General features: G+C 39.3%; 1 protein-coding gene across 3 annotated transcripts in view; it reads right to left on the bottom strand.

The window, feature by feature from the left end:
- Window positions 1–2,919: 2,919 nt before the first annotated feature.
- Window positions 2,920–24,012, bottom strand: part of UACA (uveal autoantigen with coiled-coil domains and ankyrin repeats) — a 96,795-nt gene continuing 75,702 nt past the window's right edge. For all 3 annotated transcript variants that reach the window (XM_046009142.1, XM_046009144.1, XM_046009143.1), the window contains 9 exons: window positions 22,062–22,169; window positions 21,518–21,550; window positions 20,917–21,015; window positions 15,896–15,932; window positions 14,988–15,040; window positions 10,082–12,820; window positions 8,144–8,296; window positions 6,237–6,302; window positions 2,920–3,114 (listed from right to left, as the gene is read on the bottom strand). In XM_046009142.1, coding sequence (XP_045865098.1) covers window positions 3,043–3,114; window positions 6,237–6,302; window positions 8,144–8,296; window positions 10,082–12,820; window positions 14,988–15,040; window positions 15,896–15,932; window positions 20,917–21,015; window positions 21,518–21,550; window positions 22,062–22,169 — 3,360 coding nt within the window. In that variant the 3' untranslated portion in view covers window positions 2,920–3,042. The remainder of the gene's footprint in view (window positions 3,115–6,236; window positions 6,303–8,143; window positions 8,297–10,081; window positions 12,821–14,987; window positions 15,041–15,895; window positions 15,933–20,916; window positions 21,016–21,517; window positions 21,551–22,061; window positions 22,170–24,012) is intronic.

Here is a 24,012-nt window from a genome sequence, read left to right on the forward strand (position 1 = left end):
AGGAGAATGCAAAGGCAGTAAGGAGGAGTTGTCTTCCACTGTGGTGAAGCGGACATCAAGAGAAGCTTCTGGCCATTGCCGCCTAAGGTTTAGCTTTATGTGGGCAGGCACCAATTGGCCTTGTCACCGTGGGCACCAAAAATGAACTTGAAACCCTTCCCTTTTCTACTTTGAAGCAAGTCAACCAAGAACAGGAACCCTTCAGGTAAGTGAGAAGCATGTGGAGAACAGTTTTTAGGTGCTTGTTCGAGGAAAGCTGGTAATGCACTCGTGTTCTCAAGCGGCAAGATTCCTAAAGCAGCAAAGATCCAATGCCTAAGAGTTTTAAACCATGGAATATTTGGCTAGGGTCAAGAGCAAAAGTTGGAATAAAAAGCAAGCCGTCAGAAAGATGAAGATACATTCACCTGGAGTCTTAGAACAGCGCAGGTTTAGCTAGTGAGTAAGTCACTGTAATATTACAATTTAAGATGTTTGTTGAATGAATATTCGACTTTAAGAGTTCTTTATAACATGGATCCTCTGACAAAAAGAATGAGCTTTCCTGATGAAGCAGGAATGGTACGAATGAAATAGTGGGAAAGTAATAAAGCTTTCAACAAAGGAACGTGCCCCAATAGGAATTTGGTGACTTTTCCTGAGAGCACTCACATCTCAGACACAACTGATATTCCTTCAGATGTCCTAGTTTTTCTGACCACTGAAGAGCAGAGACCAGCATCTACCTACTCTGCACATTCCACTGTTTACTATCTAAGAAGCTTTAGCCTTCAGTGTCATAAAGGCCATCTCTGCCTTTGATATCAAAAGGTGGGATTAATTCAAGAGGGTTCCTTGCTCCTCCATGTGGTGGACTGAAAATGGGCGACATCATCGGTGGACCCGTCGTTCTCTACACCAAATTCTCCAAAGTGGCACATGGCATAAATGACCTTGTAAATCTTTTACGAGGATGCTCAAAATAATATTCCACATTTTACTGGTGATTGGGGACAAAATAAAGCACACATGAGGTTCCCTCCCAGCTCTATTAAGGAAAATGCAACACTGAAATGTGACTATGCAGTAAGGAATGTTTTCTACTTTAGAGCTTCAAAGAAGACCTAAATAAAACTGATGAAACAGAACTCATGCCAAAAGACAACACTAAATATGAAAATTAAAGAATCCAATTTTTTTACATGAAAAATATCTAGGGTGCCTGGGTGGATCAGTGGGTTAAGCCTCTGCCTTCGGCTCAGGTCATGATCTCAGGGTCCCGGGATCGAGGCCCGCATCAGACTCTCCGCTTGGTGGGGAACCTGCTTCTCCCTCTCTCTCTCTGCTTACTTGTGATCTCTGTCAAATAAATAAATAAAATCTTAAAAAAAAAGAAAAATATCTAAAGAATTAAAAAATAAATCCAATTCTGACTTTTCATTGTTGTTCCTACAATAAAGAAATATGATGGTTTCTGGTGGAAGAAGCTGTTTTGATGGCTCTTTGTCCTTGTTACTATACAAAATTGGAACCAGAAAATCTGGGAGCCTGGCTGGCACAGTCAGTGGAACATGCAACTCTTCATGTCAGGGTTGTGAGTTCAAGGCCCATGCTGGGCATAACTAAATAAATAAGAAATCTGGTCCAGAATGTTCAAAGATTATTGCTAAGGCACATTTTGCAATGAAAAGAAAACTTGGTTGAAAGGATTCATTTGTTCAGTTTATTTGCTAACAGTCAAATTAGTAATCTTCAATCTGAATGGTAAACAAAGTATTAGTAAAAATAGCAAAACACATAAACTCTTCTTAATGAGATATAGTTAATAAAAATGGTTGGTTACAATATTTATTAAAACATGGCCCATTTTATTTTTTTCCTTGTGATCTACGTTCTTACAGTTTATTATTGCCCTTTCACCTAAAACCTAAAAAATCTGTTTTCTAAAATCAGTTCTCTAATTTTGCAGGAAAACTGCATGTTATGAATTTCATTAGTACAATTTTCCTATAAGTAGGTATAAAGCATTTGGAGGATGTATGTATAGTGTTTGGTTACTACAGTAGCAAATGTCAAAGTAGTTGCTTTAAAAAAAGCTTATAATTTTTGACACTGAAAAATCTAGTATACCATTTATCATAGTTCTCTAAATACTATGGCAAGAGAAATCACAAGTGAAAATTAAAATGCTGTTGTGGATATTATGAGGCCATTTTAATATAAATTCCTGATACATTCTACCCTTGCCTGTTTTTAATCTAAATGTAATTTAGCACTGCACACAGCTTTATAAAAAGAAGTGTATTTAAAGGGGTATGAAAGTTACTAAATAAGAAGAAAAAAATCTGTACCTCTAAAACAAGTCAAAGGCACTCATGAAGTTACTTCAATAAAAATGCAACTTGGCCAGCCAAGTTACGATGCATTCCTTAAAATCACATTTGGTCTCATGGCTTAGCTGAAGACCAGAAAGATATTTTGATCCACTTACCAAATTAATTTATCTAAAAGAAATCTTTAAAAATTATTTCAGCCTGACCCCTCTTCATATGGCCCTACGAAGGTGGTGTATGCTTTATTACGGACTCAACAGTTTAAAAACACATAGCCCATCTGAGGCAGTGTTAGGTTGTTTGCCTGACCATAAAATTAACATATATAGAACATAAGAGTTGAACTGATAGGGAAAAACTCAGTAACATACCCATCTAATTTAAAAACAAAACAAAACTGGGGCATCTGGGTGGCTCAGTGCGTTAAGCCTCTGCCTTCAGCTCAGGTCATGATCTCAGCGTCCTGGGATCAAGTCCCACATCAGGCTCTATGTTCAGCGTGGAGCCTGCTTCCCCTTCTCTCTCTACCCAACTCTCTGCCTACTTGTGATCTCTCTCTGTCAAATAAATATATAAAATCTTAAAAAAAAAAAAAGAAACTTGCTGATGAAACAAAATATATTTTATTTCAATTATAACCAGCACAAGGCAGCTGAGGATGGCCATGGAGTTGTACTGGGACTGCAGAGCACCAGCAGCTAAAGCACGCCCCAGCTGGTCGGGACTGCCTTTAGCACACGAGCCCCTGCCGCATCTGTATGATCTGGAGTAAGGCTGCCTGCACGTCTTCATCCATGTGACCCTGAAGAGAAAGAAGAAAGGCAGAAATATTTTATGTCATCCTCACGGACACATGAATTCTAAAGCCCGAGGCTTTGAAACAGGGCCTAAGTGGTTGTGATTCACCAAATGCTAAAGCCTCATCATTGCAGTGATATTCTAAAGGATCTCCTGGAAAGGAGAGCAGAGCTGTGTGATGGAAAGAAAGAGTCAGCTTAAAAGTAGTAGAAACCAGGGCGCCTGGGTGGCTCAGTGGTATAAGCTGCTGCCTTCGGCTCACGTCATGATCTCAGGGTCCTGGGATCGAGTCCTGCATCGGGCTCTCTGCTCGGCAGGGAGCCTGCTTCCCTCTCACTCTCTCTGCCTGCCTCTCTGCCTACTTGTGATCTCTCTCTGTCATAAATAAAAAAATAAAATCTAAAAAAAAAAAAAAGTAGAAACCTGCTGCTCTCAACACTTGTTATCAGAAGACAGATGGACAAACTTTTCTCCTTCTCTCTTTTTTAATAATGGCTCAGATAATAGGGGCAGCATGAATTGTAGATAAGCAAAGTCAGCTCCAAGTTAAGTTTTTTTCCTGCTCCTGCTGAGAAATGTTTTTGTAATTAGAAAAGTAATTAATGAAAAAGACCCCATACCTATATTCTTATCCTAAGTAGGATCACTGGTATGATTTTCCAACTTGCCCTTTCACCTAATGTCACAAAGTCTTTCCCCAGCTGTATCCCTAATTATTTTAAGTTATTGGATAATAATACTTACGATATATCATCATTTCTTTACTTGGTCCCGCAGTGATGCCCATTTAAGGTGTCGCCCATCTTTATGGGCAGATTCCTAATTGCCTGTTCAAAGAGCAGGCTCAACTGCTAATTTTGCTAAGCACTACAAAACTTCCCCTACAGGCGTCGTAACAATTTACACTCCCACCAACAGGGTATAAATGCCAATTTCCCAGACACCTTGGCCAACACGCCAGATGATCATCTTGTTTAGTATTTGCCAATCTCCTCGGTGAAAAATGATACCTCCTTTGTTTATTCGCATTTCTCCATTACCGACGAGGTTGAGATCTTTTTTTATATGTATGTTAGCCATTTATATTTAGGAAGAAACACTTTGAACTTAAAAAGATGGCAAGAGGTTGATTAAATGCGAGTCAATATGGTAAGCTAACAACACCCTCTTCCCCTTTTTCTTTGCTTGAACACTTGAACAGGTTTTAGCATAACACTTCCTATTAATATAAAAAGTTATGCTTCCAAAATCTGTTTCTATAACAGCAGGATGTTTAAATTTCAAACATTAGCCATAGTTGACTAAACTGAATTTCTTAGTTAACTTTATGATGCCAGAAGGCAAGACTATTTCAGATGCCAGTTGTTTTTGTTATGTTTCATTAGGAGTCAGTAGAATTTCAACTTTTGGAAGCAGACATTAGACAAAGTTGAAAGGCTCGCTAGTTTGCAGTGTCTCTCGACGAGAGCACGCTCTTCCTCTTCTGGCCAATACCAGACCTGAATGAGTTCCTCATCCTCTCTGATACACATCTTCAACACTTTTCTACCCTCTCCATCCTAAAGGTCCCATTCCGCTGTCCGTCAACTGTCCTAACAACCTCAATACTGTTCACCCTTGAACAACAGGAGTTCGAACCATGGGTCCACACAGACACAGATTTTTTATTAATATCATATGGTATACGATATTAATACAAAATACATGTATTTTCTCTTTCTTGTGGTTTTCTTAATATTTTTTTCTCCAGCTGACTTTATTGTAAGAATATAGTATATAATAAGTATAAAATAAATATAACATAACAAATGTGTATTAATTGAATCGACTACTTATATTATTGGTGAGGTTTCCAGTCAACAATAAACTATTAGTAGTCAAGTTTTTGGAGGGATCGGAAGTTATATGTGGAGGTTTCGACCTTGCAGGCTTGGCTCCCCTGCCTCCCACTGTTCACGGGTCAATGGTACCATGAAATCCCAGCTCATCTTCTAGCTCCGCAAAAGAAAGTAGCCAATCATACCATAATCCATTCTTTTCCTTTTGTTACCCCTTTATCTCCGATAGAAAAGGAAGGCTTTTTGGTTTTAAGAATTTGACACTGTGGAGTTTCTTCCTTTTTATTATTTTACCTAGTTCCTTTTAATAAAAAATGACCTTCTTGGAAGCTTTCTCTCAACACCTCTTTAAAACAAACAAACAAACAAACAAACAGTGTGGACTGACACTATAAACAAGTCCTGTTATATCTCACCGGCCATTCTAACATTATCTCTTTTAATATGTCTTCCTCAAAAATCTATTCTGAGAATTCTGGAGATGCTGATCATGGGATTTCTACAGAGCATTAAGTATGGCACTCTTCAAACATTTTCTTATTCTTCTAAAAAAAAGCTTTCTCATTATACCCCCAAAGAAGGGAATTCTTAATCTTACGCTTCACTGAGTTTAAGCCTCAATAAATAAATGTTATTGGTACTCTCCTACCAGAACCAATTTTTTCCTTACATTCTTACAATTTTGTGCACACCTTGTCATTTTTGCACTTTTATAGTACTACATGTCAAAGAAATACTCCCGAGAAACAGTGAAGCCCTTTCCACTCTCTTGAGCTGAGAGCCAGGTATGGATGCAAGGCCCTATCTCCAGCTAGCAGTACCACTAGCACGGGCTGCCATCAGATGTTGCCAAACTGTCTATAAAATGAGTGACAAGCAGATGGAGAGAACACGAAATTTAAGATGTTGTGTTACCATATAGCTTTGTAAATTTTGCTGGGAGATACACAAGCCATGATTAAAAGAAACACAATTATTTTTAAATAAGCATATGGGGTACAACTACTTTGCACATCAATGACTTTCTCATAAATGTACTTGAAAATAAAAAATGGTCTTCTCCAAAATGGGATCGCAGTGCGGCTGTGCTGAGCACCAGATGACGTGTGGAACTACTGAATCACCGTATTGTACATCTGACACTAATACAGCACTGCATGTTAACGACACCGGGATTTCTAAAAATAAAATGGAAAGGACTCTTAGGAAGAAAATAAAAATGAAATGAAATCGTTTCCAAAGGAGGAAGAGTTTTTTTGTTCTGTTTTTTTGTTTTGCTTTGTTTTACCTGTGCAGCACTAAGAAGATGTGTCCGATAAATTGCAATCACCTCTTGGTGCTGTCTGTCAGCATCCTAGAAATGTGAAAAGACAGACAGGTCAGAGCATCGGCATTCACATTTTCAAACACACAGAGACTTGTGGGAATGCCACCTTCAGGCTTGACACTACAAGTAGTCAAGTGTGCTCCCTCCATGTTATGCTCCTGCCACACCTTGTAACAAATCACCTTGGGCCTGACGATGCAAAACCTTGTAGCATAACAGTAGTATAACTTTCCTAATCAATGTGTGGGAACCTAGTGAAAGCAATGCCACTCGTCCTCCATACTGGGAAATCACTGCCTTAGTTGACATCTCGTGCCACGAGATCATCCAGACACACCTACCAACTTCTACTTCGGATTACTGCAAAAGCTTCCCATCTTGTCTTCCTGCCTCTAGATTTTATTTCCTTTCATGCTCCTGAAATTAAGGTAGCTCTTTGCTCATATCACTGTTGGCTCAAAAACCTCAGAAGAAACTTCATTCCATATAAAAGAGAATCCAAACTCACCCACTTGCTTCTCAACAGGCTTGGCCGTTTTGCCACAAATGTAACTCTGGTGACCAGCCAGGCTGAGCAGCCTCTCACTGCCTCATGGGTATGCCCCTTGCAATCCACTCCACCCACTCCTTCCTACAATTTCCCTTGCCTGGAAGATTCTCTATATTCCATTCACCTACCAAAATGCCATCTACCTTACAGGTTCAGGCTAGTTGTTCCCTTCCTCTTTGACTAGCTCGCACCACCACACCAGTGATCCTTCCTTCCTATGAATTCATAACCACTTAGAATCTGGGATCTTATTCTCAATTCTATATTTTATATTTTTGGGTTTGTTATTTTACTTTTCGTGGATCTGTGTTTTGCCTCTCTAACTCTTCAGAACTCCCTGGGACAAAATCTATGTACTTTCTCTATCCCTGACAGTGTTTAGCACAGTGTCATGAACATAATGAGTAATAAACCAGTATTTCCAATTATTGAAGGGACTACTGTATCCTTTCAACAAGATCCAAATCAGTAATTTGTCATCATTAATTTGTAGGCCAGGGTGTTAATAAAATGAACCCTTAAAAAATAGCTTTCTTCTATTCAAAAACAACTCCTAACCAATTCCTATAAAATTGGAAATTATTAGCAACAATTTACATTTGAGAGGGCTACATTTTCCTTAGCATTTCCATGCACGTTATTTTATCTCATCTGATTAAAAAAGCAAACAAATAAGTAATCAGTTCTTATTAGCCTATTTTATGGATAAGGAGGCCAAGGATTAAGGGGAATGTTCCATGTCACTCACTTTTAAGTGGCAGAGTTTAGAACAAGCTTCCATCTTCACAGTTTCTCAATTCACTTGCTTTCTTTCCCATAGAAAGGACATACATATATGGATATATATATTTCCAGATGTTTTCTTTTAATATATAAGCTTTAAAACCAGAGGAATGCCTACCTTTATTTGTAAGCGTAAAATATCACACTCCTTTAGTTGAGTGGACCAGTATTTTAGAGACTGTGCTGCAGTTAGAAAGATGCCAGATTTGGAGTCAGCCTGTCCCAGGATTAAATTCTAGCTGCATGTCCCTAGGCCTCAAGTATTTTCATCTTTGCTCCCTTAAGAATAAAGGGGGGGGGGAATAAAACCTTGTAGGGCTGTGATAAAGATCAAGGTCAAAGTATGTAAAGTGTTCAGGGCCATGCCTGGCGTATCAAAGGCAGCACATCTACCACTAGTACAAGTAACTCTGAGCAAACGTGATTATCTTCCTGGACCTGAGCAGAGCCACAAATTAATGTGACTTCTAAATAAACTTTTACCAACTAACATGAACCCGCACACGCACGAAGGCTCCAAGGGCAGGCTACTCACAGCCAGCTGCTGCTGCAGGGACTTCACTTGCTGCTGCAGGGTGTCGACCAGCTGGCTCTGCCTCTTGCTGGGGCCCCCGCTCGGGGACGTGAGCTGTGAAAGGCCACTGAGTGCCTGCTTGAGTCTTTCCACATCATTAAGCAGTTCTGTTATCTTATAAAGAAAGAAAAAAGGTATGGGAGAAACCTGTATTATTCCCTTATTCGAGTCTAATGACCACCTTTACACAAAAATCCCTCCTTGAGGCACACAATTTATCTTCATAGACCAGAAAACTGAGGAATGGATATTGTCAAGATTAGGATCAATAGTACATACACTATGTAAGTTTTTTCATTAAATTCCTCTCAGTAAACTCCTTATAAAAGCATTACCAAATTGAGAATAAATATATATCCTAAGATTGGAGTGTGACCTCAGTCTTTTTATTCTTAGATAATATTTAAGTACTTATGAAAGTCTACAGATTATCTTCTAGGTCATCTAAAACAGGAACTTATAGGGCACTGCCTCCAACAAAGTTTGAAAAGAGAGCATGGCTCATTTAAGTCCAGCACTAACTCATGTCCCTGGTTTGTGTCAAGAACGTATGATTTTAGACTACTTTGTCTTAAAAAGGGGAAAAAAATATCAGGAGGCTATTCAGACCAGTGGAGAGAGCAAAGGCTTTATTTAAGATCAGCCTATCCTGTTAGTGATTAGCTGTGTGAGTTTGGTCAATTTCCTTTCTTTCTCTGAGCTTTAGTTCCTTTATCAGTGAAGGGGGTGAGTTCTTTCATAGTTAAGAAAATCAAACGCAATCATAAATACATGCCTGGTATGTAGTATAAGCTCAATTAAGTGGCAAAAATGTTAAATAGTTATTAAAAACTTGCTCTTGTAATTATTCAATGTTACATTTGTAACATCCTTCTGAATAAGCGGAGAGCATTTAAATTCTGGGCCACTGGAGCAGATGGGTCGGGTTAGTACTGGCACTTCTCCCAGGAGGAGGGCTGGATGTGTCTGCTCTCAGGTGTCACTGTACCCCTAGAACTCACCATGGCACCTGGCACATAGAAGGCATTCAATAATTATTTACTGAACTGATAAAAATGTACCCAACCTTCCTGATTTCTCATCTTCACAATATACACTTTACACCAACTACCAGTTTCAAAAATATCGTTGGGCACCTGTTCTGTAGATCGTAGCATGAGAATGAAAGAAGAAAAGGTAAGTTACAAACCTGAGCTTACAAGCTGGTTGAGATGATCAAGCATATAACTCAGTAATCGAGACATTTGAAATGGATGGCAGCACTAACAGAAACCATGCATTTTGGGAGAGGAACAGTTTACTGCAGGCTAGATGGGACAGTGAAGGCTTCAGGAAAGAGGACACGTGTTGAATGGGCATGAGGAATGTATGGGACTTAACTCGGGAGGCACGAGGGTAGGGCATTCTGGGTGAGGAGACCAGGGTGTGGAAAGCCACAAGGACAGACTGTGCAAGGAACTGGAGGGCTCGGTTATTGGTATGGGTGAGTGCCAAGATCAAGACTGGGGTGCTTCCCCATGTCCTTCGTTTCTCGGGCCCTGAAACAGCTTTCTTCCTCCTCTCTCTCATCACCCTTCCAGTATCCTAAAACCCACTGCACTGACCACTCACTTATGAAGCCCAGGAACCTTGAATCTCCCCATCTTTCCTCAATTCTTGGCTCTACCAGTTGAGGAAACCAAAGGAGCAAAGCTTTGCCTGTATGACTTGACTTTTCTTTCAATCCTGAATTTCTTTGCACACAGCAGTCTAACCAGAAAGGTGGCATTTAGTGGTCCTGTAGTGAATGCTTTTGTAACCCTGTCCCGTGGGATGCTGCAGTAAAGGGCCCTGTCCCATTCCAGCAGCTCTGCCCTAGGGCCTGCCAACGCCAAGCCATGCACACACCTCGGAGCCTACCTTATTATCTTTCGCTTCAATCTGTTTGGCAGATTCCTGTATTCTTTTCTGTAACTCTGCAATTGTGGTCAAGGACTTATCGCACCGCTCCTGCTGATCTTTGATTTCTTGCTCGATGCTGAAATGCAGTAATTCCTTCTCATCTTTGGCACAAAGTTGCTTCTTTTGGGCCTGTAGCACCTCCTCGCAGGCTTCCTCGTACTTTCTATTCAGATTGGCCAGTTTCTCATTGAGGCTGGAAATGTGGGTCTCCAAGTCACTTTTTGTTGCTTTGTATTTAGACAAATCTACCACCTCTCTTGTCTCTAGCTTTTTTAATGCTTGTTTAGTGTTCTGAACCTCGGACTGGAGTTTGGAGACCTCTTCCGTTTTGTTTTGGCTCTCCTCTTCCTTCTCCCTCAGGCTGGCCTTCATGATTCCCACTTCCTTCTCGAATGCTTCCTTAATCCGCAAATGCTCTGCCAGGGGCACCGAAGAGTTCTTTTGGTTCTCCAGCAGCTGACGCAGATTCGCCACCGTCTGCTGCTCTTTCTCGTAACACCTCTGCTTAGTCTTCAGTTCCTCCTTTAGATGCTCGATGGTGCTGTTAAGAGATTTTTTCAGGGACTCAACCTGCTCCAGGGGAACGTGCTGCTTCTGCCGAAGGGTCTGGGCCGTGAGAAGCTCCGAAGCTTGTCTGGCATTTTCGTCCGCCAGCTTCTCCTTTTCGGTCTTCACCTCCGTGTACTTCTGCAACAGGTCTTTCAACTGTTTGTTTAGCTCTTCTGCTTTCCTGTTCAGTGCTCTCTCTGTGTCATGAGAGTTCTCAACGAGAACGTTCCTATCCTTTAAATCCTTCTGAAGAGCGCAAATCTCCTTCTTCAGCTTGTCATTCTCGTGCTTGCACTTCTTGGCCTCTTCTTCCCTGACGTGGTATTTTTGCGTCTGCTCTGAGAGCTGTTCTTTTAGTTCTTTCTCTGCTGCTTTAAATTTTCTCTCACTCTCTTCGAAGCTGACGATTGGCGCGTATTTGAGCTTAATGCATTCTTGTATCGTGTCAAGTTCCTTCTTCTGGGCTTCGATTTCGGCATGTAGGGTCACAATCTCGTCTTGGCCCTTTCTGTAGTTGGCCAGTATTTCCGCGCTGTCATCCTGTACTCTCTGCAGGTTCTGGTTTATGGCACTCATCTTCTCCTCGTGCTCCCGGAGGCTGATGTACTCGGCTTTTATTTGGCTCTGAGTGTTTTCCAGGTTTCTTCTGAGGATTTCATTCTCACCTTTAGTTTTTACAAATTCCTGATTGAGATCTTCGAGCTTTTTCTTTGCGTCTAGTAACTCTCTGTTGGCCTTATCCACTGTGCCACTCAACGCGGTTTTCACCTCCTCATGGGTTTTAGCCGGCACATACTGGGTACTCAGGGTCTTTTTCAGGTTAGTGTTTTCAGACACGAGTGCATTTATTTTCTCTCGGTCTTCGTTGCTCTTCTTATTCAGTTCAGACAACTGTTGTTTGAGGTCAGCAACACTGGATTTCAGAGCCGAGACCTCTTTTTGGTGCTTCTCGGGAGGCACAAACACGGTTTCCAGGCGGCTAACATTCTTACTTAAACTGTCATTTTCCATCAGCAACTTCTCCATTTCCAGCTTCCTGTCTGTGTATTTTTGTGTTACATCTAAAAGCTGTTTCTTCAGCTCATCAACAGTGATATCATGTGACTTTTTCATCTCTTCGCTGACTTGTAGAGGAACGTAATGACTTTTCATTTCACTTGTTAAGTTCTGGACTTGCTGGTTGAGGGCCTTGTTCTCCAGATAAACCTTTTCAATGTCCCTTTGCAATGTCTGATTTTTCGACGTGAGTTCGGTGATCTTCTTCGCCAGCTCTCCTGCTCTCTGCTCCAGTCTGCTTCTTAGCTGCTCGTGCTCCTCTGGCTTGATGTGCTGAGCTAGTTTGGCCTTACAATTCTCAAGCTCTCTCTTCAACTGTCTGATTTCCGTAAGGGACTTTTCATACTCTCTTTCTGCCTCTCCTATTTTTTTCACCTTCTCATTTACTTCAGTTGACAACAAGCTCTTCATGCTTTCAAATTTTTCCGTCGGAACCGAGAGGGCCAACTTGGCGAAGAGTTCTTTCACCTGGCCTTCCGCCTCGGCGACCCTCCTTCCTTTCTGGTCTCGCTCTGTTTCACACGTACTGAGTTCCTTCTGCAAGCGCTTATTCTCTTCCACCAGCCTGCCTTCGTCCCTCCTCAACTGTTCTACTACCAGCTCATTTTGTTTGATTTGGTTTCGCAATTTCCCCACTTCTGCGGATGCGCCCTCATACTTCGCCTTCATGTCCTTCAACTGGTCCTTCAGCCCCTCCGTCAGTCTGTGGCTCCCTGTGGCTCCTTCACTTGTCAGGTGCTCCTTAAGGGCAAGAAAGTGCGTCTGCATCTGTTTTACTTTACCTTCGGAGTCATACATTCTCTTCTGCACGTCCTTCAAGGCGTCTTCCAACTGCTTTATCTGTTCATCGGAATCCGCCTTGACCCGTTCACACTCCAGCGCTAACGCCTTGCACTCAGCCACCTTGTGCGCCAGCTCGTTCTGCAGCTTGAGGCGATCTTGTTTTGCCGATTCGCAGAAAGTTCTCATTGCCTCTAACTCTTTCTTTAAAATGTCATTTTCGGAATATGAGGTTTGATTGGTTAATGACAGCTCCAGTGGTCTTAACATGGACCTGCTCTGCATGTAGGCTGGGACCCCTGGGGAAGTACACTGAAAAGGGAAACAAAGAAAAAGATACTAATCACAAAAGCCTAAAGAAGACAATGACTTAATTGCCAAACTTACAAAGTTTCCACATCATCAGCAGTCAAGGGGTTTTCAGACCAGCACATTGGAAAACTACAGTAGTGATTGTGGGTATGAGTCCCTTCATATGCTCTCAAGCAGTGATACTTAGAGAGTCTGTTCACTTTAAGTGTATTTCTGGCAGAACAAAGAAGGTAAATAGTTGTGACCTCTGGGGACTACTTCCTCTTCCTTTCTCCATACACAGTAACTACCCATAAGTGATATCAACTTTATCAAAACTCATTAATATTTCTACGCTTTATGCACATAATGTGCTTAGACTTCCGATTCTGAACAAAGTCATCAGAACCCTCGAATCAAAACAAGTATTGCCATTTTAAATCTGCAAATTATTTCACAGAATGATACATTATATAACTTCTAATAAGATATGTAATTTCTGAATATCCTCATTAACTCCAATGTAATGTTCTCTAAGTTATAAAAATACCACCAAAATAAGCAGCACAGCTAGTACGAGTTGTCAAGAGAATATTAGCTCATAAAAATGAAAACAAGTTTTCTTCAGTCAAGTAGGGTGAATGAGAACTTAGCATATGATCTTAGTACAAAATCTGACTGACATCTCATTCCCTCCACTAAGAGTTGACACAAAAAAGTATAATTAAACTTCTCATGAAATAGTTCATAAACAGAACATACAAGCACAAAAGACTAAATTCAATTATTTTATTTTTTCCCATACAGCCTATCACAGTAGGGCCCCTTACAGGTACTAACTCATTGATAAAACCTATGTGCTGTGCACACATTGCACTATTTTAATAAGCAGGTTTCACTGTTGTTTAGTTAAATCTATACTGCCTCCCCCAGGATCAAGAAAGAAAATTAACAACATGGAAGAATTTTCCAGCCTCTCTGCTTCTAAATTATCTTTCAATTTGCCAATGATATTTAGACTAAAACTGCAAAAATTTACCAATTACTTACACATCTTTACAATTTCCAGACTTGTTTTATTATAATCAAATATTTATCAAATCTTAAATACTTTTCAGATGATATCCATTTTCTCAACTTAGAATCTTAGGAGCTTCCAGCTTAAAATGATCCCTTTTTTTTTTAATACTGTACTTATTTATTTGAGACAGAGAGCACACACAAGCAGGGGGAGTGGCAGACAGAGGGAGAGGAAGAAGGAGGCTCTCCACAGAGCAGGAAGCTGGATATGGGGCTTGATCCCAGGCCCCTGGGGATCATGACCTGAGCTGAGGCAGATACTTAACCGACTTAGTCACCCAGGTATCCCTGCAGATTAAAGTGATTTTAAGACATCACAAAGGCTAACTCATTCTGCCTATAAATGACAGAAGGTAAAAAAGCCTTTAAAAGCCCAAATATTGGGGCACCTGGGTGGCTCAGTGGGTTAAAGCCTCTACCTTCGGCTCAGGTCATGATTCCAGGGTCCTGGGATTGAGCCCTGCATCAGGCTCTCTGCTCAGCGGGAAGCCTGCTTCCTCCTCTCTCTCTGCCTGCTTGTGATCTCTGTCTGTCAAATAAATAAATAAAATCTTTTAAAAAAATAAAAATAAAAATAAAAGCCCAAATATTTATGTCTTCAGTCCATAGGAGGTGCTAAAAATGCAAACTTCTGTCTACTGGAAAGTAAAGATGAGAAGGATATCAACAAGAAAATCAGACAACACTATCTCTTGGAAGGTTTTCTTATTTTGAGGTGAATTTCCAACACAGAATAGATATTTGAACATAAGGAAAAATACATTTCAAAGCCAAAAAAATTACTTCTAAGTTATTCATAACCTGTCTTCCCTCTATATGGGCAAATACGAAGAGGTGACCAATCACTGTTAATAAATACAGGCTTACTATCCAAGACAATGAAATTGTAATTCAAATCTCTTATTTAAGCTACTGTCATCAGAAACACTCTAGAGGGTACTAGAAACAGTAATATCTGCTTTTATTAAACTCAGAACACCACCAACAACTTTTCTTTGATAATGAAAACCTTATTCAATGTATATGTACTAATATAGAATGCTGTTTTCCTCTTTTTAAAAAGGCACAAATGTTTTTAATAAATATTTTTAAATTAAAAAACAATTACCTGTGAATCTGCCATGTACATTTGACCCTGTTTGAGAAGCATATCTTCTTTTCCTACATAAATCCAAATAAATGATAACTTAAATATCCATACCAAAGTAGGCTAAGAATTGATTTGGTGTTATTATCTCTCCTCTATTAGTCAAACAAAAGCCTGAGTTACAACATAAAATTATCCTTGTTCTAAAATATTCCCGTTTTTCATTATTATTTCTATATATATAAGGAAAGTACCCATATTCTTCTGAATAGATACTAAGTTGGTTTTTAGAAATATGTAAGACTGTTAGATTACATAAGCTACATGATTATTATAAAATGTATCTTATAATCAGTCAAAATAAAAATGGTGTTCTTTATAATTTATAGGATAAATGAGCTCGATGATAATTTAATATTTCCTGGGAAGGAAAAAATGGATTTTCTAGAGGAATTATTTAGAATTAGCAAACAATACACAAAAGTTAATATTAACTACACAGTCTTAAAATAACTAAGAAATAAGTGTTTATGTAACTTCTAATTTTTAAATGCCTCCCTGCATTGAAACTACATCCAAAGATTTCGCCAAATCAGAAGTTATGTTTCTTTTCATAAAAGACAAGCCCCAAATATCACAAAATAAATGTCTACTAATGAACAAGGTAAGTTTGATAACTCATAAAAGATACAACTTAAAAATTCAAGTGGCTAGGGAAAATCAGAGCCTCAGCATTACCGGATGTTATGCTAGAGGCTACAGTAGTATCATTACCTCTTCCTACTTCCATGTGTTGAGGTATAACACACAAGCAGTTGAAATTGAGTGGCAAGAATGTCGTATACAGTTAGACAAAATGAATAGGTATAAACATTCTTCTTTGTTTGAACTGGGTGAATGGTAATGATAATCTATGCTTTTGTACTTACGGTTACTGAAATGACTTCCTGATCCTAAATGATCGGTCTGAAATCAGAAGCATAAATTTATGATGAATATTGTTTCATTTTGTTAAATTCTGTATCTATATTAGCTCTTAAAGATCCAATTATTAAAGCCACATTTCAACATTCCTTGTTTCTGAATACGACTCTACTTGAAACCATGAAAAGACACAGCATTGATGACAATTCGAGAGACCAGTTGGGAATAAACTACTTCACTGAGCATTTTAATAAAAGCAGTCAAGTGTTTCAAGGAAAAACTTTTCTGCTCAAAAGAAAAAAAAAAGTGAGCCCCAAATGAACTGAAACAACTTTCAATACACACTCTTCACTGCTTCTTTACCTCCAAAGGAAGAAAATGCCTTCCCTATCAAATGCAATCTATATCAAAATACCAAAGCACTTGTCACAGAACTAGAATAATAGTAAAATTTGAATGGAACCACAAAGACCCCAAATAGCCCAAGCAATCTTGAGAAAGAATAAAGCTGGAGGGATCACAACCCCAGATTTCAGGATATACTATGAAGCTAAAGTAATCAAAACGGTACAGTAATGGCAGAAAAACAGACACGTAGATCAACAGAACAGAACAGAGAGCCCAGAAATAAGCCCAAGCTTATACAGTCAATTAATTTACGACAAAGGAGGCAAGAGTATATAATGGAGAAAAGACAGTCTCTCTTTAGCAAATCATGTTGGGAAAACGGGCAGCTAAATACAAAAAAAAAAAAAAAAGAAAGAAACTGAACCATTTCTTATACCATACACAAAAATAAACTCAGAATGGATTAAAGACCTAAATATGACATGTGAAACCATAAAACTGGTAGAAAAAAATAGGCCATAACCTCTTTGACATCGGCCATAGAAATAGTTTTCTAGATAGGTCTCTTCTGGCAAAGGAAACAAAAGCAAAAATAAATTGCTGGGACCACATCAAAACAAAAACCCTTTGCAGAGCAAAGAAAACCATATAAAGACCATCTAGTGAATGGGAGATGATATCTATAAATCATATATCTGATAAGGAATTAATATGCAAAATATAGGAAGAACTTACACACACTCCCAAAAAATAATCCAATTAAAAAGTGGGCAAAGGACCTGAATAGACATTTCTACAAAGAAGGCATACAGATGGCCAACACATGTAAAGACACTCTACATCACTAATCATCAGGGAAATACAACTGAAATAACAATGAGATATCACCTCACACCTGTCATAATGGCTAGTATCAGAAAGACAAGAAAAAAACGAGCGTTGGCGAGAATGTGGGGAAAAAGGAACCCCGTGCACTATTGGTAGGAAGGTAAACTGGTGCAGCCACTGTGGAAAACAGCATGGAGGATCCTTGAAAAATTTAGAAATACCGTATGATCCAGTAACTCCACTATTGGGTAATTTACCCAAAGAAAACAGAAACTCTAATTCGAGAAGATATATGCGCCCCTATGTTTACAGCAGCACTATTTACAACAGCCAAGATATGGGAGCAGCCCAAGTGCCCATCAAGAAAAGAGAGAATAAAGAAGATGTGGTGTACACACACATATACACAAAGAAATAGTAACTGTAAGAAATGATGAGATGTTGCCAATTGCTAAACATGGATGGACCTCAAGGTATTATGCTAAGTGAAGTAAATCAGACAGAGAAAGACAAATACTGTATGATTTCACTCCTATGTGAAATCCCAAAACAAAAAAATGAACGAACAAACAAAAAGCAGAAGCAGACCCATAAATACAGAGAATAATCTTCTGGTTGCCAGAGGAGAGGAGGTAGGAGAATGGGCAAAACAGATGAAGAAAAGTGGAGATACAGGCTTCTAGGTACGGAACGAATCAGTCATGGGGATAAAGGGTACAGTATAGGGAAACAGTCAAGAGTATTGGAGTGGCGTTGTATGGTGGTAGCTATACTTGTGGTGAGCACAGCATAATGCACAGAGTTGCCAAATTACTATGTAGTACACTTGAAACTAATGTCCCATTGTGCGTCAGCAATTTTCAGTTTCTAAGAAAAGATGGGAAGATGTAGTTCATGTTTGTGTATCTGTGTGGATTAGTAATAAGAGCTGTATGTCAGACTCATAGAGGTGACCACAATAAAAATGGTCCACAGTTCTGTGACTAAATTAATGCCGCCTCCACTAATCTACAGCGCTCCAAGGGTATGGAAAAATGTCTGCAAATTTAGTTAAGCTCTTTGTTCTAGGTACTGAATACAAGAGCTTGCAATAGTTGCTAAATTGGCTTCTACATATATGGGTGGGGGGAGGCCTACATACATAAGGAGTTCAAAAAACTTGGTTTGGGTTTATTACCCTTAGTAGATTACTCAAACAGGGACAGATGAGTTGTAACACAAAATCAGCTTCATTCCAAAGTACCCATATTAGCCTATGTTTTCCCTATAAACATAAGGGAACAGCCTATATGTTATATGTTACACATAAGGCAGCATTTCTGTTGGCAGGTTATGAGGAATTTTTAGCACGTAGAGATGATATGGGAATGAGTACTCAATACTTATAAATAGTGCATTTTTAGTTTTAATGGCTGCTTTCATAAATATTGGGTCACATATGAAGTGCACCCTCCAACTTTCTTCTTGAAAGTAAAAAACTCGTTTCTAGTATAAAAATTCATCAAAATGAATATGTATCAACTGGAGAAAATGTCCCCATTAGCAAATGTGAAGAAAGTTACGAAATAATATTCCCACCTGTTGAATGTGTATGTACCACTAGCTATGCACAAAGGAAGTTGTCAAAGGAGATCAGTCAGGGGCTAAGAGTGCTGGCATTATAGGTGTGTTTATTTTCTGCTTTTAGTTTAACTACAGTTTCTCGGCTTCCTAAAATAAATGTGTTTTTATAAGAAAAAACGTGTTATTTTTCTACAGTATATTATAACCTCATTCAAAGTTATAGACTTGGCTGAAAGTTTGTTGAAAGCTACAGAAAACAATTTTATTCTTGGGACACCGGGGTGGCTCAGTGGGTTAAATCCTCTGCCTTCGGCTCAGGTCATGATCTCAGGGTCCTGGGATGGAGCCCTGGCTCTCTGCTCCGTGGGGAGCCTGCTTTCTCTTCTCTCTCTTTGCCTGCCTCTCTGCCTACTTGTGATCTGTCTGTCAAGTAAATAAATAAAATCTTTAAAAATATTTTTTTATTCTTAAGATGTGAGAGCCCACTCTTAGCAGAAAAGTAATACATAAATAGTACCCAATTTCACGTATCCCTACTTTGACGGACACTTCAAAAATCCCATATGCACATCTGTATTTTCTCATTCAAGCCACTCTGAGCATAAAACTAGTCAGACTGCCTGGGTTCAAGTTCTGGTCCTGCCACTTCCTATTTATAGAGCACCGCATGGGTAGACTGCTCTGGGCCTCAGTCTCTTCACTCACAAAGTGGAGATAACAGTAAGATCCACCATACAGGGTTGATGTGTTTATGAAATGCGTGTATAGTACACAGGGCCGTTTCCTGGCACGTGGGCAAGGCTACGAAATGTTAGCTTTTACTAGTTTCACTATTAAAAAAACAAACATCTTCAGATGTGAAAGACAGAAGCCACTCCACTAGTTCATTAGTTTATAAACCTGTATTTCTGAATAATCTTCAGAATTCAGTCATATCAGTGCAAACATGCATCAAGGCAAAACTCGCTCGCCTGCAGTAAAGTACACGAATGTTACATGTATATTGCAGTAAGTGTCTGCATACATATACCTCATGTCATCACAAGCCAGATGAAGACAGAGAACATTCCCAGTGCCCTCAGACACTTCTTCATGCCTCTCGTCGGTAACCCCTCACCAAAGGGTGGCCTCTAACTCTGACTTCCATCACCACAGATCAGTTTTATCTAATTCTGAATTTTTTTCACAGCTGCACACGTTTTCCATCTCCAAAGGAAAAAAACTGCTTTCATCACGTACTTTGGAGTTATACTCCCCAGTAAAGATAAACGATTCACACTGGGGGCACCTGGGTGGCTCAGTGGGTTAAAAGCCTCTGCCTTCAGCGCAGGTCATGATTCCAGGGTCCTGGGATCGAGCCCAGTATCCGGCTTGCTGCTCAGCAGGGAACCTGCTTCCCTCTCTCCGCCTGACTCTCTGCCTACTTGTGATCTCTGTCAAATAAATAAATAAAATCTTTAAAAAAAAAAAAAAAAGATTTACACTGTATCAGCCACCTTCTTCAGTGGCGCCAGTGATATATACTATATTATTATAAACATATATAATAAAATATGGCCTTGCAAAACAAACCTCTGCAGGTAAAAATCAGGAGAGTGGTCACCATCGGTGCTGGGAATGTGGGTTGTGACAGGAAGCAAGTGTCAGGAGGCTTCTAGTACCGGGGATGTTCTATTTCTTAATCATGGTGTGTCTGACTTACGAAAATTCTTCAACATATACACTTTAACATGCGTGCTTTATAATATACACTGTATTTCAATAAAAACTTAAAAATACCATGACTTTGGAAAAACTGTGCTAACTTATCCAACCAAAGCTGAGCATATGAACTGAATCTTACTGACACACTATGCTCAACCCTAAGTGTTGTAACTAATGCAAAGATACACAAAATTCTTTCTGAGATAATCCTAGAAATATACTATTCATTTATGAGGTTTTGTTCTTTTCACCGTCATACACATTGCAAATTTACAGGTATGAGTGTGAAGTTTTGTAAAGGTAAAATGGACAAAGAGGAAAGCCAGGAAAGAGAAACAGGTATGGAATGCCAGGCCCATGCAGGTCAGTTTCAGTGGTGTCATTTAACCTTTGTAACTGCTCTGTGGGAAAAGGGACGATCACCCCCATTTTGTGAAAGTGGCAGCAAGCTCAGAGACTTTAAATAAACTGCCTGAGGTCACACAATAAAGAAAAAGCGATCATTCAAATTCAAGTCTGATTCCAAGATCCTTCCACTGCCCATTATACGCTATATGAAAGAATTTATTTAAGCTTTCTATACCTCAAAATATTTAAATCTATTTTTCAGAGTCTCAATAGTTCTTAGGCTTTCTTCATGTTGCTTTTCTTTAGCCACCAAAAGGGACTTCAGCTTTTCTTTCTGAAATGGAAAGGAATAAATACAGAGCAAAATCACTCCGTGCTTGCAACTAGGTTAAAAATATGTTTCAGAAAATGTGAATTAGAATAACTTTGATTTTTTAGTATTTTTAACTATTAGCAGAGTTGAAAGTTTCTACAAATATACAATAAAATATAAAATATATAAAAATACTATGAAAAATTCACATTTCTGCATGTTTCAAATCTAATTATTTTCAGACATTTTATTTACAATGTTTAGAATTTTATATCTTTTTGTTAAAAGTTTCAGAGAAAATGAGGCATTCAGAGGCAATAACAACAAAATGCTTACGATAACCCATGCTCCTATCCTTAAAAATGTATTTTTATAGTCACATGTAGGTTTTGTTTTTCCCTTTAAGCAATAACCAGAAATCGAATCCTCATCCCCATCTCAACACGGACTCAAAACTCTACTGCAATGTCATCTTCAATTGACATAACATTTTATAGCTTTAAAGTAAAATTTATCAACCTACCTCACTTTCCAGATCGTCAGCAACCATTACTTCCTAAATTTAAAAAGAAGAAATGTATCTTCATTATTCAAAGCTTATTTTTGAAAGGCATGAACTCAGCGAGCATCTTTGTAAAAGGCCAGCACAAATCTCTAAGATCGGGAACAAGGAAGTGAGGAGAAAACGTCTCTGGATGACCAGCTCTGTGGTCTGAGCCATCATTCATTCTTCTCACTGACCGGGTTCAGAAGCACTACGATTCTTCTGAGAACCCATCCATTATCAACTCCTCTCTCTCCAATCCCATAGTCCCCAACCATAGGTCAGCGCTTTGCTATTACCATACACCGCCAGTAATCTCTGTTCCTACGTGTGACATTCCAAGTTTCACGTGAAGATCCCAGGAGGACACAACTTTCCTGAAGGGCAATGACCTCATTGTACTCCTTTTGCATCTACCACCATGACCTGATGTGGCAGGCGACCATTAATGATTTGTTTTCAATGATGATTATTGGTAGTAAAACATTTTTTTCTTTTTTTTAATATTATGTAGATTATTTACCTCATTCAGCTGTAGTTGTAAACCATTGACTTTATCCAGTAATATTCTCTGTTCTTGCTGAATTTTTCTCAACCTCTCTTTCAAATCTTCATTTTCAATCTCCAGATCCTTAAACAGTAAAGATAACAGGTGCCAGACCAGCCTTAAAAGAGCAATTCTTATGGAAGGAATTTTCAAAAGCAGTTCACTATCATGGTCAGATATATACCTATATAAAACAGTTTTAAGTCCAAAGACACAATATATTATGGCTTAAATATTCAATGGCTTAAAATTGATAGATCAGAAATAATATATAGGCATACTCATTTTATTGCACTCTCCTTTCCTACACTTCGCAAATACTGTGTTTTTTCACCAATTGAAGGTCTGTGGCAACCCTGCATCGAGCTAGTCTATCAGCATCATTTCTCCACCAGCTTTCGCTTACTTTGTATCTCTGTCATATTTTGGTAACTCTCACAATTTCTGAAACTATTTTATGATTCTGTTTGTTATGGTGACCTGTGATCAGTGACCCTTGCTGACACTACAGTAACTGTCTTGGGGGCACCATGAACTGTGCCCATGAAAGACAGCAAACTTAACCAGTAAGTGCCACGTGTGGTCTGACTGCTCTACCCACTGGCTGTTCCCCCATCTCTCTCCCTCTCCTCAGGCCCCCATTCCCTGAGACACAATGGCATTGAAATTAGAGCAATTAAGAATCCTACAATAGCTTCTATGTGTTCAAGGGAAAGGAAGAGTCACTCATCTCTCACCTTAAATCAAAAGCTAAAAATGATTAAGCTTAGTTAGGAAGGCATGTCTCTAACTAAAAAAAGCCAAAAGCTAGGCCTCTTTTACCAGTCCGTCAAGTTGTGAATGCAAAGGAAAAGTTCTTGAAGGAAACTCAAAGTGCTACTCCAGTGATCACATGAATGACGAGAAAGCAAAACCAACTGATGGCTGAAACAGAGAAAGTTTTAGGTGTCTGGATAGAAGATCAAACAAGCCACGAAATGCCCTTAAGCCATCTAGAACAAGGCCCTAACCTTCTTCTATGAATTCTATGAAGGCTGCTAACCCAATATCCATCTTGCAGCCCATGGATCAAGGAGTAATTTCAACTTGCAAGGCTTACTATTTAAGAAATACATTTTATATGGCTGCCTTGAAGGAGATTCTTCTGATGGATCTGAGCAAAGGAAACAGAAAACCTTCTGGAAAGGATTCACCATTCCAGATGCCATTAAGAACATTTGTGATTCGTGGGAAGAGGTCAAAATACTAAACATTAACAAGAGTTGGAAGGAAGTGTTTTCCAACCCCCATGGAGGACTTTGAGGGGCTCCAGGCTTCAGCGGAGGAAGTAACTGCAGATGTGGTGGAGACAGCAAGAAAACTGGAATTAGAAGTGGAGCCTGTAAGAGTCTCTTAATGTCACAAAACAAACTGAGGGTGGCCAGGAGGAGGGGGGTAGGGAGAGGGTGGTGGGCTTATGGATATTTGGGAGGGTATGTGCTATGGTGAGTGCTGTGAAGTGTATAAACCTGGCGATTCACAGATCTGTACTGCTGGGGCTAATAATACATTATATGTTTATAAAAAAATTTAAAAATCATTAAAAAAAAGTGGAGCCTGCAGATGGGACTGAACTGCTAGCTACTCCACAATACAACGAATGATTGAGGAGTTGCTTTTTACAGACGAGCAAAGACAGTGGTTTCTTGAAATGGAATCTACTTCTGGTGAAGACACTATTAAGATTATTGAAAAGGTGACAAAGGATTTAGAATATGACATAAAGTTAGTTGATAGGGCAGCAGCAGGGTTTGGCTCTAATTTTGAAAGGAGTTCTACTGTGGGGAAAATGCTACCAAGAAAACTTTTGTTAAAGGAAGCGTTCATCACTGTGGCAAAACTCCTTGCTATCTTACTTTAAGAAACTGCCACAGCCTCCCCAACCTTC

The sequence above is a fragment of the Meles meles genome, chromosome 6 (assembly GCF_922984935.1).
Source record: "Meles meles chromosome 6, mMelMel3.1 paternal haplotype, whole genome shotgun sequence".
Classification (NCBI taxonomy): Eukaryota; Metazoa; Chordata; class Mammalia; order Carnivora; family Mustelidae; genus Meles; species Meles meles.